The 15,336-nt window shown below is 65.3% G+C and overlaps 3 protein-coding genes across 9 annotated transcripts; 2 read left to right on the top strand and 1 right to left on the bottom strand.

Moving 5' to 3' along the window:
* The first annotated feature begins 1,308 nt into the window (after positions 1-1,308).
* Positions 1,309-6,139, top strand: HMG20B (high mobility group 20B). 4 transcript variants are annotated; one of them, XM_025144381.3, is made up of 10 exons: positions 1,309-1,334; positions 2,134-2,200; positions 3,202-3,307; positions 3,513-3,716; positions 4,021-4,141; positions 4,242-4,294; positions 4,547-4,622; positions 4,697-4,912; positions 5,203-5,335; positions 5,449-6,139. In XM_025144381.3, exons 2-10 carry the CDS (start codon positions 2,163-2,165, stop codon positions 5,459-5,461), a joined length of 960 nt encoding a protein of 319 aa, XP_025000149.1. In that variant the 5' UTR covers positions 1,309-1,334; positions 2,134-2,162; the 3' UTR covers positions 5,462-6,139. The 4 variants fall into 4 exon arrangements, with proteins under 4 accessions (XP_025000149.1, XP_015155265.1, XP_015155263.1 ...); XM_015299779.4 differs by having other exon boundaries at positions 1,323-1,364; XM_015299777.4 differs by having other exon boundaries at positions 1,323-1,375.
* A 357-nt stretch (positions 6,140-6,496) lies between these two features.
* Positions 6,497-8,592, top strand: GIPC3 (GIPC PDZ domain containing family member 3). Its single transcript, XM_040653628.2, has 6 exons — positions 6,497-6,771; positions 6,847-7,032; positions 7,201-7,381; positions 8,076-8,191; positions 8,290-8,371; positions 8,441-8,592. The coding sequence occupies exons 1-6, from the start codon at positions 6,514-6,516 to the stop codon at positions 8,590-8,592; spliced, it is 975 nt and encodes a 324-aa protein (XP_040509562.1). The 5' UTR covers positions 6,497-6,513.
* A 164-nt stretch (positions 8,593-8,756) lies between these two features.
* Positions 8,757-14,549, bottom strand: TBXA2R (thromboxane A2 receptor). Of its 4 annotated transcripts, none has more exons than XM_015299772.4 (4): positions 14,339-14,549; positions 12,946-13,005; positions 10,731-11,620; positions 8,757-9,248 (listed from the first exon to the last, which is right to left on the bottom strand). In XM_015299772.4, the coding sequence occupies exons 3-4, from the start codon at positions 11,544-11,546 to the stop codon at positions 8,979-8,981; spliced, it is 1,086 nt and encodes a 361-aa protein (XP_015155258.1). In that variant the 5' UTR covers positions 11,547-11,620; positions 12,946-13,005; positions 14,339-14,549; the 3' UTR covers positions 8,757-8,978. The 4 variants fall into 4 exon arrangements, with proteins under 4 accessions (XP_015155258.1, XP_015155260.1, XP_015155259.1 ...); XM_015299774.4 differs by lacking the exon at positions 14,339-14,549 and adding an exon at positions 14,239-14,278; XM_015299773.4 differs by lacking the exon at positions 14,339-14,549 and adding an exon at positions 13,961-14,065.
* Between the last annotated feature and the right edge of the window lie 787 nt (positions 14,550-15,336).

The following is a 15,336-nucleotide window of genomic DNA, read 5'->3' as shown; positions in this document are numbered from 1 at the left end:
GCTGTCATGTGAGAATGGAGCGGTGACTCAGGGAGGAAGTGAAAACTGAATGGGAGGTTGGGGTGGCCCCAGCTGGGCCCCAGTCCCACAGCTACGAACGGCCTGTCCACCCCCAGGCCAGCATCCCCTGACGCTGGGCATTGGGCACCCTGGATCTGTGTACTTTGGGCACTGGGCATCGTGTGCTGTGGCATTTGGGCACCTTGGTTTTCATGCACCCTGGGCATTGGGCACCCTGGCTGGGGAACCCACCGGGCACCCCAGTGGGAACTGGGGGTCGGTCAGCTTGGCATTGGGTACCTCGGGCATCACGTGCCTTTGGTCACCGTGCACCCTGGGCGTCGTGCAGCTCAGTGTTACATGCTCTGGGCGTGGTGTGCCCTAAGATTCCTGCACCGTGGGGGTTTGGGACTCCTGCATTGGGCACCCTGGGCATCGTGTGCCCTAAGATTCCTGCACCATGGGCACTGGGCACCTTGGGCACTGTGTGCCGTGGGATTTGTGCACACTGTGCACATCGTGTGCCCTGGGCATCAGGCATATCAGACATCACATTCCCTGAGCTTTATGCACCCAGGTCATGGCAAACCTTGGGCACCCTCACCCTGGGCGTCCTGTGCTCTGTGCCACGCACCATGGGCACTGCACACCATGGGCACTGCACACCATGGGCAGTGGGCATCTCGTGCACCCTCAGCCCTGGGCCTGGTGTTCCTTCAGTGCTGCTCACCCCACGCACTGTGTGGGTGGCACTGGGACACTTGGGGTCCCCTGAGTGGGGGTGTTGGGTCACTGGTGGTGCTGTGGGTGGGTGCTGGAGGTCACTGAGACCAATGAGATGTACTGGGGTCACGGGACCCCTTCCGCTGAGTAGGTGCTGGGATCACTGGGAGCAAAGTGGAGGTACAGGGGTCACTAGGAGGAGTAGGGATGGGTAACTGGAGTTCCTGTGACACCCCTGGGGTGGATCCTGGGGGCAGGAACGCCCCTCGCCCCACGCTCCTTGCCGGGGCGGACGCTGGGGGCACTGGAGGCGAGTGGTTAGTGGTGGGCCCGACGCGTAGCCGTTGCCTTTTTAAGGCGCTGAACTCCCAGCACTTCCGCGTCTGCACGCCGCTTTTTGATTGGCTGGCCGGCCGGCCGCGCGCGCCGAGCTCAACGCACGCAACGTAGGCCTCCCTCCTGGCCACGCCCACTCACTGCCGCTTCCCGTTGACGTCATACAGATAAAGCCAATCGGCGAGAGGCCGTGCGCTCCACCACCGGGCGCAGAAACCAATCGGGAGAGCCGAAGCTGGATCCGTATTTGCATAATAATAGAGGGGCGGGGCCGGGTGAGGAAGGGCGGCCGAGGGGGTCCGGAGGTGCCTGGGAGGTGGGGGAGGGGGACCCCAACATGGGAGTGGGGGGCCGGGGGAGGTGGGGGCTGGGAGGGGAAGGGTAGGGCGGAGGGGGCCTTGTCTGGGGGTTGGGGGAGAGCTGGGAGTGCTGGGGGGCTGGGGGGGGCCTCTGAGGTGGGGCTCGGGGGGCTGCGAGCAGTGGGGGGGAGCTGGGGATACCGGGGAGGGGATCCTGGGGGGGCAAATGGTTCCTGGAGGGGAGCAATGGGGGTGAATGGGGGACCCTGGGGGGGGGAACTGGTTGGGGTGAATAGGGGCCCGTGGGGAGGGGAACTGCTGGGGGTGAATGGTGGCCCTGTGGGGAGGCTAATGGGAGTGAATGATGATCCTGGAGGGGTGGGCGAATTAATGGCAGTGAGTGGTGGCCCTGGAGGGGAAACTGCTGGGGCTGAGTGGGGGCCCTGTGGGGAGGCTAATGGAGGTGAATGAGGCCCCTGGGGGGGGAGGGGGGGTGGAACTAATGGGTGTGAACGGAGGCCCTTTGGGGAGACTGGTGGAGGTGAGTGGGTGTCCCGAGGGGGAGATTTCTGGGAGTGAATAGGGGTCCATGGTGGGAACTGTTGGGGGTGAATGGTCGTTCTGGGAAGCTTTGGGTTCTGGAGGTTGGGGAGCAGTGGCTGCAGGGGCTTGGGGGTCTAGGGGTTGCTTGGCCCTAAGGGGAAGGCTTAAATGGGAACTGTGGTTTCAGTGGCCTCCAGGGTCCCCATGTGATGTCTGTGGGTTTGTCCCTCAGGGTCTGACTCCGAGTGACCCTGGCAGCCCATGGCCCACAGCGCGAAGCAGCCGCCCGCAGTGATGCTGTAAGTGCCCCCACTGAGCCCCACTGCCGGCCTCAGGGCTCTCCCCATAGGGCCCGGCGTAAAATACCACACCTGGTGGGATTCAGATCAGTGGGCTCTCCGTTCATTCTGGGTGCGCAGCAGCACACTCTGCCTGTCGCCTGTCCCCTGGACGTGTGAGCTGTGCAGGGTGCAGTGCCCGAGGGGCTGTGGTACGAGCAGGACCCTGCCTGGAACACAACGACTGTCCAAAGCGTCCTCCGGCACGACAGGAATGTGGGGGAAGCTGAGCCTGGCAGCTCTCAGCACATTCCGTGGTGTAACTGTAGGTTTGTTAGGGCTGATAAGGAAGAGCTGAGGCCTCCCAGAGACCCAGGAACAGATTTCCCAGGAAACACAACGTTCGTACGCCACCCTATAAGCTTTGGTGGGAGCAGTCGGCCCAGCACCAGGCAGAAAGGGCCCCGTCAAAGCAATGGTTAATTATACCTCATGTAGGGTCACCCGATAGGCTGGGGGCTCTGTGCAGAGCAGGATTCACACCAAGTGTGTGGTGTGACTGGGGGATGCTGTGAACCATGGGGCCAGCCCGGATCCATCCAGCTTTTAACATGCATCCAAATTTCCTCTCCCTCGCAGGGTTCGTGCTGACCCTGTGCCATCTCGTCTATCTTGTGACTTTGATGAAAGTGAAAATTAATCATGTTTGCACGGAAAACCGTTGCCCTTCATGGTTCCCTCCCTTCCAGCTGTGGTGTGGTTGGGTGTGTTGCTGTGGGATGCAACTGGCCTGGGGTCACTGTCTGGACAGTGTGTCTCGTCCTGCTGTGGGATCAAAGGGACAGTGGTGCCACAGGAAGGAGCCGGGGGAGATGCTGTGATGTGGGCAGAGCTGCTCAGCACAGTCCTGTGGGGCTGCTGAGTCGTGCGGTGGTGGGGTTTGGGCACTGGTTGGGTTGGCTGCTGCTGGGGATGTCGCAGTGGTCCCACAGCCCTTCCTGATGGCCGTTCTCTGTCTGCAGGCACGCCACAGGCAAGGCTCAGCATGGCAACTTCCTGGTGGCCATCAAACAGGAGAAGGGAGAGGTGGCTCGTGCCAGCGGCGAGAAGCCGCACGGTGAGGAGGAGGTGAGCAGCGGCCCCTGAGGTCCCTTCCTGCACAAACTGTCCTCCATCCCAGAGCTGGGGGCTGTCGCTCAGCTCTCCCAGGCTGAGCTGTGCTGCAGGGTTGGGCAAACCCATGGCCAGAACTGTGGTTTGAAGCACAGCATCCTGTGCTCCCACCGATGCCCACTTGTCCTTTTATTGTCCTTTTACATTCTTGGGACACCAGCCGGTGAAGAAGAGGGGTTGGCCTAAGGGCAAGAAGAGGAAGAAGATCCTTCCCAATGGCCCCAAGGCCCCGGTGACGGGCTACGTGCGATTCCTGAACGAGCGGCGTGAGCAGATCCGCACACAGCACCCCGACCTGCCCTTCCCAGAGATCACCAAGATGCTGGGGGCTGAGTGGAGCAAGCTGCAGCTCTCCGAGAAGCAGGTACCAGGAGTTCCCTCAGATGGGGCAGGCACATCCCTTGTCCCTGCAGGGCAGTGCTCTCTGTAGGGTCTTGCACCTTCCAGATCCTTCTGGGGGCTCCATCCCTCCGCTGGGAATGGCTGTGCCCCATCTCGGTGTAGTTGGAAGCTGAGATCTTTGCGTACGTGGGGTCTGGGCACCAAAATGTTTGCTGGGAGCCTGTCCCAGTGCTGCTGGGCCTCAGGGGTGTGGGATGGGGTCACCCTGGGGAGCTGCTGCTGGGCTGGGCTGGCCTGAGCCAGGCTGAGTGTTGCTGTGGCCACAGCGCTATCTGGATGAAGCCGAGCGGGAGAAGCAGCAGTACATGAAGGAGCTGCGGGAATACCAGCAGTCGGAAGCCTACAAGATGTGCACGGAGAAAATCCAGGAGAAAAAGATCAAAAAAGGTGTGCTGCGTTGGTGCCCTTTGCTCGGGATGCAGCCCGGTGCTGCTGGGGGTGGTCCTGGGGGGGGTCTCCTGGGGGTAACCTGCTTCCTTCTTACCAGAGGACGCCGGCTCTGCGGCAGCAAACACCCTGCTGAACGGGCACCCGCACAAGGTGAGGCACTGCGGGCTGTGTGGGGAAACTGAGGCATGTGGTGCTACTGGGTTTGGCCCGTGGGGTGGGCGAGGAGGGGCTGAGAGAGACCCAGGTTGGGCTCCAGGACTCCGCTTCCCACTGAAACGGAGCCTGGAGCTGCAGGAGGCAGCACACGGCCGTCCCCTGCCTGCCACCTCCTTGTCCTCAGGGTGGGGGCATGGGGTGGGACACGGGGTCCCCCTGTCTGACCCATCCCCTGCTGCTCCCCAGGCTGGCGAGTGCGGCGATGCCTTCTCCACCTTTGACGTTCCCATCTTCACAGAGGAGTTCTTGGACCAAAACAAAGGTGTGGGGCTGGGGAAGGGGCTGAGTTTGGGGTGGGGATCACTGGGCCCCTCTGATCCCGCTCTGTCCCTGCAGCCCGGGAGGCCGAGCTGCGGCGCCTGCGGAAGATGAACACGGAGTTTGAGGAGCAGAACGCCATCCTGCAGAAGCACACGGAGAGCATGAACTGTGCCAAGGAGAAGCTGGAGCAGGAGCTGGCGCAGGAGGAGAGGCAGACGCTGGCCCTGCAGCAGCAGCTGCAGTCGGTGCGGCAGGCGCTCACCACCAGCTTCGCCTCCCTCCCCATCCCCGGTGAGCGTGGGGCAGCATTGGTGCCAGCAGGGACCATAGAGGGGACGTCAGTAGGGCAGAGGTGGGAGGAGGACCCTGGAGCGCTTTGGGGTGGGATAGCTTCCCTGTAGTGGGCAAGGATGGGCTGGGAGCTTGGCTCTGGATGCACAGCTCTGCAGGGCAGGTGTTACCCAAATCCTTCTGTTCCTGGGTCTGCCTCGCTGCGCGCTCTGCTACTGCAGGACGTGGGACCCCACGGTCGGGATCTCACCCCACTATGGATGGGGACTTACTGAGCTGCTGCCCCACAGGCACTGGGGAAACCCCGACGCTGAGCACCCTGGACTTCTACATGGCCAAGCTGCACAGCGCCATCGAGAGCAACCCGCTGCAGCACGAGAAGCTGGTGGTCCGCATCAAGGAGATCCTGTCCCGCATAGCCAGGTGGGTCCCCGTGTCCTGGCGTGCAGGTGGGGGGGTGTTGGGGTGTCCCCATGTAGTGGTGGGGCAGGAAGGCAGAACTCCTGTCACTGGGCACTGCGTTCCTCTCTCTGCAGTGAACATTTGTGAAAGAGGACCAGTCCCTGCCAGAGCCCGGGGCCGGCTGGACCGCAGCGCTGTCCCTTGGAGCTCCTGCAAGGGACAGTCCCTGCTGGGGGTCCAGCTGCATCCCCTGCACCCCGGGGCGGCCCCAGCCCCGCACTGGTGACATCTGAGGACCTCGAGCTTCTGGGGACCAACACGAGCATCCCCCCGCCCTCCTGCCAGCAGGACAGCAGCCTCCCCCAGGGTGTCTCGAGGCTGTGGCTGCTTTATTTAATCTTCCCCCTTCCCCTCGCTGCTGCCCGTGGGTGCCTTCAGCTCCGTGCCCCCTGCCTGCCCTCTCCTCCTCCGTGCTATGGGACCAGGCAGTGCGGCTCCTTCCCCTTCATGCTGGGGGGTTGTGGGGCTCAACCCCTTCCTCCCTGCCCCCGTGGGACCACCGTGACGGCGGCCGCGTCGTCCCCACGCTGTGCTGGCCCTGGGGCTGCCCGTCACTAATCTCAGATTGTGTAATTAGAGAGTGTCTTATTTTCTTACTAGCACTACGTGGGCCCTTCCCTGGGTTTAACCCGGGCAGAGGTCCGACCCTTTTCTCTCGCCTGCAAGGTTGGTGTTCTTTCTGTAGAGCAGTCTCCTGCTTGCCATCTCGTGGCTGCTTGGCTGGGATGGAGATGGGAGCGAATAAATTTGGGAAGAAAAAAAAAACAACGTTTTGGAGTTGGTGCATTTGTGCTCGGGGTGGGTGGGCTCCAAAGCAGCTCTGGGTGCCCTTTGTCCTCATTTCCCAGCCCCATCCCTTATCCTGGCGGCCCCCCATCCCTTATCCTGGCGGCCCCCCGTCCTTTATCCCCATGTCTTTGGCTCACCGCCCTCTGCTGCCCCACGGCTTCGAGGGCGACAGCCCTGAGCTCCTCGTTCCCACCCCATCCCCACATCCGGGACGCAGCCGTCGCTCTCCGTGGCAGCGCTCACCCGATCCCCGGGGCTGACCCGTGTGTCGGATCGGGTTCCCGGCCCCGGGCTCACCTTACGGGCGCTCCGTCAGCGGTGCCCATCCATAATTCAGCGCTGGCAGCGCGATGCGGCGGGCGGGCAGGCGCAGCAGGCAGGCCCAGGAGGACGGCCCTATGGAGAACGGCGCGGGGCAGGAGCCGGGGGTCCCCGAGCCGCCCCCCGCAGAGGGCACCCCGGCCCCACGGCCGCCCCGCGCCCGCCCCCGCCTGGTGTTCCGCACTCAGTTGGCCCACGGCAGCCCCACGGGGCGCATCGAGGGCTTCACCAACGTCAAGGAGCTCTACGGGAAGATCGCCGAGGTGTTCAGCATCTCCCCCACCGAGGTGAGGGGTCGGGGGCCGGGGGCGGCGCCCATCCTGGGGCCGTTCCCAGCGGCGGTGACGGGGCGCTGGGGGCAGATCCTCTTTTGCACGCTCAACACGCACAAAGTGGACATGCAGAAGCTGCTGGGGGGGCAGATCGGGCTGGAGGACTTCATCTTCGCCCACGTCCGCGGCGAGACGAAGGAGGTGGAGGTGACCAAGACCGAGGACGCGTTGGGGCTCACCATCACGGACAACGGCGCTGGCTACGCCTTCATCAAGGTGCAGATGTGTGGGGCTGAGGGGTGGGGGTCCGTGGGTCTGCCCTGACCTGGGGGCGCCCACCCTCACGGTGCGTTCCGGGGTCTCCCTGCCCAACCTCAAAGGAAATGGGCGCGCGGAGGGGTGGGGTGGGGGTGTCACTGTGTGCCCCCCCCTGCCCCCTCCCAGCGAATCAAGGAGGGGAGCATCATCAACCGCATCCAGACCGTGTGCGTGGGCGACAGCATCGAGGCCATCAACGACCACACCATCGTGGGCTGCCGGCACTACGAGGTGGCCCGCATGCTGCGCGAGCTGCCCCGCGCTCAGCCCTTCACCCTGCGCCTGGTGCAGCCCAAAAAGGCCTTCGGTGAGTGGGGTGGGGGCTGCTCTGCTTTGAGCCCCCCAGGAGGAGCTGGGGGGGGGGGGCACAGCCCAAGCTGCCTCTGTAACCACCCTTAGTTGGCTGTGTGCGCTGCCCCGGGACGCCCACAGGCACCCCATGCACGCAGGCATCCCATCCTTCCCCCACGGGTGTCCCCCCATGGATTGCCCCATGGTGCCTTCCTTGTGCGTGCCCCATAGCGTTTGGGAGAGCCCTGCACTTCCATCCTTGAGTGTTCTTGGTCATCCGTGGGTCTCCAACTTTGTCCATTCTTGGTCATCCTTGGACATCTCTGGTTGGATCTTCTTTCTTATCCATGGCTGTCCACTGTTGGGTGTCCATCATCATCCGTGGATGTCCATCATTATCCATCATGGATCACCTTCGGATCCATCATTGTTTGTCGTGGGTCATTCTTGGATGTCCACTGTTACTCATCGTGGGTCACCTTTGGATGTCCGTTGTGATCTGTAATGGCCCATCCTTGGATGTCCACCCGTGCCCATTCTTGGTCATCCGTGGGTGCCCATCACTGCGCTGCTTTTGGTCACCCTTGGATGTCTGTCACTGGATGGACATTCATCATTTTTGGACATCTTTGGTCATCTTCCATCACCCTTGCCCCCTTTTCCTTGGACACCCACCCCTGGGCCCCCTCCCACCCCACTGTGGGGCTCAGATATGATCGGGCAGAGGACGCGGAGCAGCAGCAAGTGCCCGCCCGAGGGCCGAGCGTCCAGTGGGAAGGAAACGCTGCGACTGCGTGCACAGGGCCCAGCCACGCTGCAGGAGGAGGTGAGGCACCCCCGCCACCCCCACAACCCCCTGCACCGGTCTGGGGGGGCCGTGCCTCACCAGGCACCTCCATGCTTGGCATCCCATCCCACCCACAGCCCAGCGCCGTGGAGGAAGAAGCCGCGCGCCGCGTGGACGACCTGCTGGAGAGCTACATGGGCATCCGCGACTGCGAGCTGGGTGGGTGCTGCTCCGTGCCCCCCCAGCCCTACACCCACCTCCCCCCCCCTGACCCCACTCCTCCTGCAGCTGCGACCATGGTGGAGATGGCGAAGTGCAGCCCCACGGCCGCCGCGCTCGCCTGCGCTCTCGACTCAGTGCTGGGAGAGTTCGCCTTCCCCCAGGAGTTCGTGGCTGAGGTGTGGGCGGCCGTCTGTAGCCCCCGGGGTGGGCAGGAGTAGCCGGGGGGCAGCCAGGTCCCCCCCCCGCGCCATGTTACCCCCCTGGGGGTGGCGGTGCTGCTGGAGGTCCCCACGTGTCCCCCCTCGCACACACGGACTGGAGGTGTGGGGCCGCTGTGGGTGCCCGTGGCCCCCCCCTCATCCCGTGGGTCACACAGTGCTGCACAAGCTGTGCTTTATTGGGGGCTCACAGAGCAGGAGGGGGAAGGACTGGGGGGGGGGGGAACACCTCCATGCCCGCCCCGTCGGGTACCCCATCCTCTCCCACTGCGCTCAGCTCCTGCAGCTGCAAGGTGAAAAATAATAATAATAATAATAAAAAAAACCCAAAACAGAACAAAACCTCCGTAATCAATGGGGGGGGGGGTTGGGGAGGGGGGTCCCCACTACTGCAGCCGCCCCTCCTGGGTGAGCTTTCGGCGCAGGGAGGGGTTGAGGACGGGGTAGAGGGAGAGCAGGGAGGGCCGCGCGCGCAGCCCCGGGTGCAGACGCTGCAGCACAGCGCGGCGGAACAGGATGTACACCCAGGGGTCCAGGATCTGATTCCAGGTGACCATGCGGATGTAGATGAGCAGCAGCTGCTGCGTCTGTCCCGGCAGCATGGGGAGGGGGTCACCCGTCCGCAGCTGCTGGAGAGTGGTCTGGATGATGAAGATCTGGGGGGAGAGGGGAAGGGGGTCACCTTTTGGTGCCGCCGAGTGGGGGGAGCCCCAAAGGATTGCGGGGAGGGGGGGGCACAGCTGGACTGGGAGTCTCAGTTATGGGGACATCAGGACCCAGCACATCTCCACGAGGGACAATGGGGGACATTGAAACTTGGGACCTCACCCAGGGAGGCACGGGGGGGGCACCCCAGGAGGGACAGGGGGGGCACATGAAGACACACCAAGACCAAGGACCTCACCCAAAGGGACAGGAGGACACACCAAGACTGTGCCACCACCGTGAGGGACGTGGGGGGGACACTGAGACCCGGGGCATCACCCAAAGGGGCACAACACCGCAGGGGCAGTGTGGGGACAATAAGACCGAGGGCGTCACCCAAAGGGAAATGAGGACCCACCAAGAACCAGGGCACCCACGAGGGACACGGCAGACAGCAATTGCCAGGGCCTCACCAGAAGGGACACGAGGACACGGGGTCCTAATGAGGAGGGACAGAGGGGAACACCAAGGCCCGGAGTCTCAACAGAGGGATGTGGTGGGGACACCAAAACGTGGGGTCTCATCACCAGGGATTGGGGAGGTCACCAAAACCACAGGGCTTCACCACGAGGGACACAGAGATGACACATGGAGACCTGGGACCTCACCAGGAGGGACGCGGGGGGACACCAAAACCTGTGGCCTCAGCAGGAGATGTGGGGCAGAAGGAGGGATGGGGGGAGGACACCAAAACCACAGAGCCCCACCAGGAGGGACACCCAGGGACCCATCAGGATGGACATGGGGAGGACACCAGGACCAGAGGACCCCACCAGGAGGGACACGAGGGACAACCAATGCTCCACCAGGAGGGACAGGAGGGACACCCAGGGACCCATCAGGAGGGACACCGTGGCACCAGGGAGGACATGGGGAGGACATCAAGCTTACAAGGCCCCACCACAAGGGACACATGAGCCCCCACCAGGAGGGATATGAGGGACACCCAGGGATCCACCAGGAGGGACATGGGGAGGACATGAGGACCAGAGGACCCCACCAGGAGGGACACCCACAAAGAGGGACAAAGAGGGTCGTGGGCACCAGGAGGGGCACCGGGAGGGACATGGGAAGGACACCAGGACCAGAGGACCCCACCAGGAGGGACACGAGGGTCAACCAATGCTCCACCAGGAGGGACAGGAGGGACACCCAGGGACCCATCAGGAGGGACGCTGGGGTTGACAAGGGGAGGACACGGGGACCACAGAGCCCCATCAGGAGGGACACCCAGGCACCCACCAGGAGGGACGTGGAGAGGACACCGGGAGCACAGGACCCCACCAAGAGGGACGCAAGGGACATCCAGAGCCCCGCCACGAGGGACACCCGAGAACCCCCCAGGACTGACGCCGGGGCACCAGGAGAGGACACCGGGAGCACAGGACCCTACCGGGAGGGCCACGATGGCCGCCCCCAGCCCAACGCCTCACCAGCAGCGGCATCCAGCAGATGGTGGCGATGACCATGATGCCCACCAGCTGCACCATCATCTCCACTTCGCTGTCACGCCGCCGCTGCACCGACTCGCGGTCGTGGTAGACGCGGCACAGGGTGACCACACTGACCGTGTTGAAGACGAAGGAGAGCAGCACGGAGCAGACGCCCAGCAGGGCGAAGAGAAGGCAGAAGACGACGTTGCCGGCGTCGGGCAGGAGGGTGAGGAAGCACCAAGAGCCGGGGTACTGCAGCGTGTACCGCCCCAAGCCCAGCACCGGCAGCAGCCCCAGAGCGCAGGAGAAGCCCCACACCGTCGCCACGACGGCCCAGGCGCGGCGCTTGGAGACGGAGGTGGAGCGCGAGAAGGGGCGGTTGATGCCCACGAACCTCTCGCCGGCCATGGTGGCCCCCAGGAGCAGCGGGCACTGCCCGAAGAACACCATGGAGAAGCCGAGGAAGTTGCAGAGGTGGCAGCCGGGGTCCACCTGGGGCCAGCTGAACTTGGTGAAGTGGTACGGGATGATGACGGCGGCGGTCACCAGCAGCCCCATGAAGTCCGTCACCACCAACCCGCAGAGGAAGACGAGGAAGGAGGAGCGCGAGCGGCTGCTGAGCTGACGGGAGGAGCTGAGCAGAACGTAGAGGGCGAAGAGGTTGGAGCAGAGCCCGATGAGGCCGAAGGCGGTGGAGAACCAGGGCGAGGCGATGGCTTTGTGCTGCGTCACGTTGAGGCTGAGGCTGAGGTTCACCACCCCGAAGCAGGTTTGGGGTTCGCTCATGTTGGGGGGCCCCGCGTCCCCCCCGCCCATCCTGGTGGCCTCAGGCACCCTCCAAACCGGGCTCCATGGCGTGTTCCCGGTGCTGGTGCCGATCCCACCGCGCTCTGTGGGGATAAGGGGAGCGTTACGGATCAGAACTCCCACTCTGATCCTAACCGCGATCCTAACCCCAGCCCTAACCCTGTCCCTAACGCTGACCGTGACCTCAACACCGACCCTGGCCACCAACCCTGACCCTAACACAGTTCACCCACCCAGAGCCCGCAGATGTGGGGTGCCCCATGGGGCGCTGAGGCCCCAGCCCTACAGCTGGCCGGGATTAACCGTCCCCTCTGCGTCACCGGGCCGAGAGCCACCGGGGCAGCAGCCACCAACCGCCACGTGCTCATTGTTTGGAGCACTGCGCGCTGCCAGCTGGGCTCCATCCCGTGCCGGGGGGGCTCATCCAAACCCCCATCCCTGCGGCGCAGTGGGGACACAGTCCCAACTCCACGTGCCAAACCGGGAGGAGGGACGCAGCCGCGTCCCACACACAGGGGCAGCATCAGCTTGAAAGCATCTCCCCGCAGCCCTGCGGCCGCGGCCGGCGCCCACGTGGCCATGACCGCAGGCGGACGTTCGCGCCCGGAGCCGCGCGGCGCACGCGGCACCCCCGGCATCACCGCGTGCCCCCCGGCCCTGCGCTTCCAGCCCACGCGTGTGGGGATACGGGGCCGGGCCTCGCGTTCCCCATCCTTGGCTGGAGCTGAGCGTTTGTCCCTGGGCTGCTGTGGGGCACGAAGCGTAAGGACAGCTGGTTTTGTCATTAGCAGTTTGCCATTGCTAATTACTGCAGATGGGGTGGAATGGAACTGCTTCCAACCCCATCCCAGGAGTACTGTGCACCCCAAAAATGGGCACCCAGGCAGCAGATGCCTCCCCCATTTCTCCAGGGCAGGGAGGAGTGCCACCAGCCCACCCCGTCCCCACGCTGCCGGGTGACACTTCCTCTGCCCCACCACCTCTCGGGACCACAACATTAAGGAGGACCCATAGCAGCCATCACCGCAAACTGCCTGCAGTGCCCTATGGCTGTGGGGTCCCACTGCTGCTGGGATGGAGCTGTGTCCCCATGCCACGCTGCGCCCCAGGGGACCCTCAGCCATGGGATGTGCCTGGCAGCTGAGCAGCCCTATAGGGCACCCGTGGGCCCAGCAAGAAGGGCCCACTCCCCACGTGGGTCTCGCGGTCACCCAATTCCCCACACCTCATCCTGCAGCCACAGACAGCCCTGCACTCCTGGTGACACCGAGGGGACGTGGGGACGGACAGCCCCACAAGCTGTCAGGGCTGCACTTAGAGAGCATAAAATATTAACGAGAGCTCAATTAGCACCGACAGGGCTGTAACTGAGACACGGGGAGCTGCAGAGCGGCACGGAGGCACTTACAGGCAGGAATTCATGCGTGGGGCAGAGGATCCTCAGTGTGCGGTGTGGGGACAGCGGCTCCTGTGGGGAACAGACCCTGAGGTTGCGCCTCGGCCCCATTGGGGGGCACAGGGGCTGCTGGGAGCCCCCGGGGGGGCGCAGATTCTGCTCCTAAGTGGCGGCCCTGAAATGCGTTGGCAGCTCCGGTGAGGGCCGGAGTGGGCATTAATGGGGCTTTTGGCATCGGGGCGGTGTTTCTATGGGGATGCGCTGCACAGAGCGCAGAGCTGCGGGTCCCCACTTCGGGTTCCTCCTGTCCCAGCTCTCCTCTTTGCTCTGAGATGCACCCTGCCGCGTCCCCCCTCCCCCCCTCCCCCCCCCCCCAATGACCCAGTGGACACGGATGGGTGTCAGCCCTCGGTGCAGATCTGCTCAAGGCCGTTGGCCGGGACGGGAAATGCACCGACCACGTCACGCGGAGCTGGCAGAGCTCCAGCATCCCTCCCCGGACCCACAGCCATCAAAGCCGTGGAGCCCAAAGAGGGGACTTCCAGGGGACATCCGGGCAGGAGACATCCACGGTGTGCGGCACCGCCGGCGGTGACACGGAGCACCTGTCCCTACTGTGACCCATGGCATGAGGCCCCATCCCATCCCATCCCCACTCCAGTCCCATCCCATCCCATCCCATCCCCATCTCCATCTCCATTCCAGTCCCATCTCAGCCCACTCCTTTCCCATTCCCGTTCCCATCTCCATCCCAATCCCATCCCATTCCATCCCCATCCCCACCCCCACCCCCATCCCACCCGCCCCGCCCCACACAACCCCTCTGCCCGTCGCGGATGCTCCATCCGTCGCTCCGTCGTTCTCAGCGCCGCGGTGCGTCCGTTTCCCCCTCCCCCCCCATCCCGACCCCTCCGTCCGTCCGTCCCACCCCCCCGTCCATCCCACCCCCGTGAGTTCTCTGTCCGTCCCACCCTCTCCGTGCCCCCCCGAACCCCTCCGGACCCCCTTCCGCCCCCTTCCGCCGTACCTCTCAGCCTCCGCGGGGCGGGGTGGGGGGGTCCGGCTGGGAGCGGAGCTCCGCTCGGCGCGGATGGGCGCAGCGCTGCCCCGCGGGAGGCGCCGGGGAAGGGCCGGGCTGGGAGCGGCCGCCCCCCTTCCCCCCACCCCCCCCGTCCCGACCCCTTTCCCCGCCCCGCGCGGAGCCCCCCGCGCCCCCCGGGACGGGGCTGAGTCGGACGCGGGGCTGCGCGCCCGCGAGCGGCACAGAGACGCGCGCGGGGTGGGACTCGCGTGGACGCGGCTCACCTGCGCCCGCTCCAGCAGCGCAGCGGGGCGGCGATGGGGCGCGCGGTGCCCGCCGTACCCGGCTATATTTAGCGGGGCCGCTCTTATCCGGGTTACTCACTTGTTTACCCGAGCCGGATTCCTGCGTCTGGACGGGGGTTGGCCCTCACCCCTCGGCCGCACCACCCCACGGGCCCCCCACGGCCCCGCACCCCCCTCCGTGGGCACCGCGGGGCTCCGCGCCGGGACGCGGCAGCAGAGCCGGGCGCTGCACGCGGGGTCGCCGCGCCGCCCCGAAGCCGCCGCTGTGTGCGGCACACGGGGACGCGACCGCCCCCACCGCCGCCCCTCCACCCCTCCGTGCCCCCACGGGGCGCACGGCCCACTCCCGGCGCCGGAGGACACGAGGACGTCCCTTACGCCCCCCTCCCCCCCCCCCAGGTGCAGAGGACGTTTGTGCGGGGGGCGGAGGTGCGGCAGTGCGATGCTCAAACACCGCCCCGCGGGGACGTTCGTTCGGTGGGACGCGTCGGTCCCGTTACGGTGAGCGCAGCGGCGCTCGGCGCGCTGTGGACCTCAGAGTGTTGCGGCGTTTTCTTGGGTTGGTTTTTCTTTTCTTTCCTTTTTTTTTTTTTTTTTTCTCTCCCTTTTTCTCCCATCTCCTCTCCGTCGCGGCCTCCACGCGCTTCCTGCGCCGGCCTCAGATCTCACCCCCCCCACCCCCGACGGCGGCCGCTCCACGGCTTTAAATAGCGCGCAGGAAGGAGCGGCCGGGGGACACGGCCGGCGATGGGAAACGCGTGGGGCGGGCGGGGCGGCAGTGCCCCCCCGATGCCCCCCCCGGTACCCCCAGCCGTGGGGCGGACGCGGATACGCTGCCGCGGGAGGCTCTCTCGAGCTCCGCTCCCCCCGGGCCGGATGCTGCCGGCAGAGCAGAAGGAGGGAGGGGGTGAACTACGGGGCGGCCCCACGGCTGAGAAGCCCCGCGGGGGGGGACGGCGGCGTGGGGGCTGCGGAGAGGCAGGATGCCGCGAGCTCTGGGGGGAGGAAGCCGAAGCGGCGGCCCGCAGCAGCAGTTCACGGTCGAGGTTTCCTGGAGGCCGTTCGCTCAGCCGACAT

The sequence above is a fragment of the Gallus gallus genome, chromosome 28 (genome assembly GCF_016699485.2).
Source record: "Gallus gallus isolate bGalGal1 chromosome 28, bGalGal1.mat.broiler.GRCg7b, whole genome shotgun sequence".
Classification (NCBI taxonomy): Eukaryota; Metazoa; Chordata; class Aves; order Galliformes; family Phasianidae; genus Gallus; species Gallus gallus.
The sequence above is the reverse complement of the archived record's forward strand: the minus strand, read 5'-3'. Positions and strand labels throughout refer to the sequence as shown.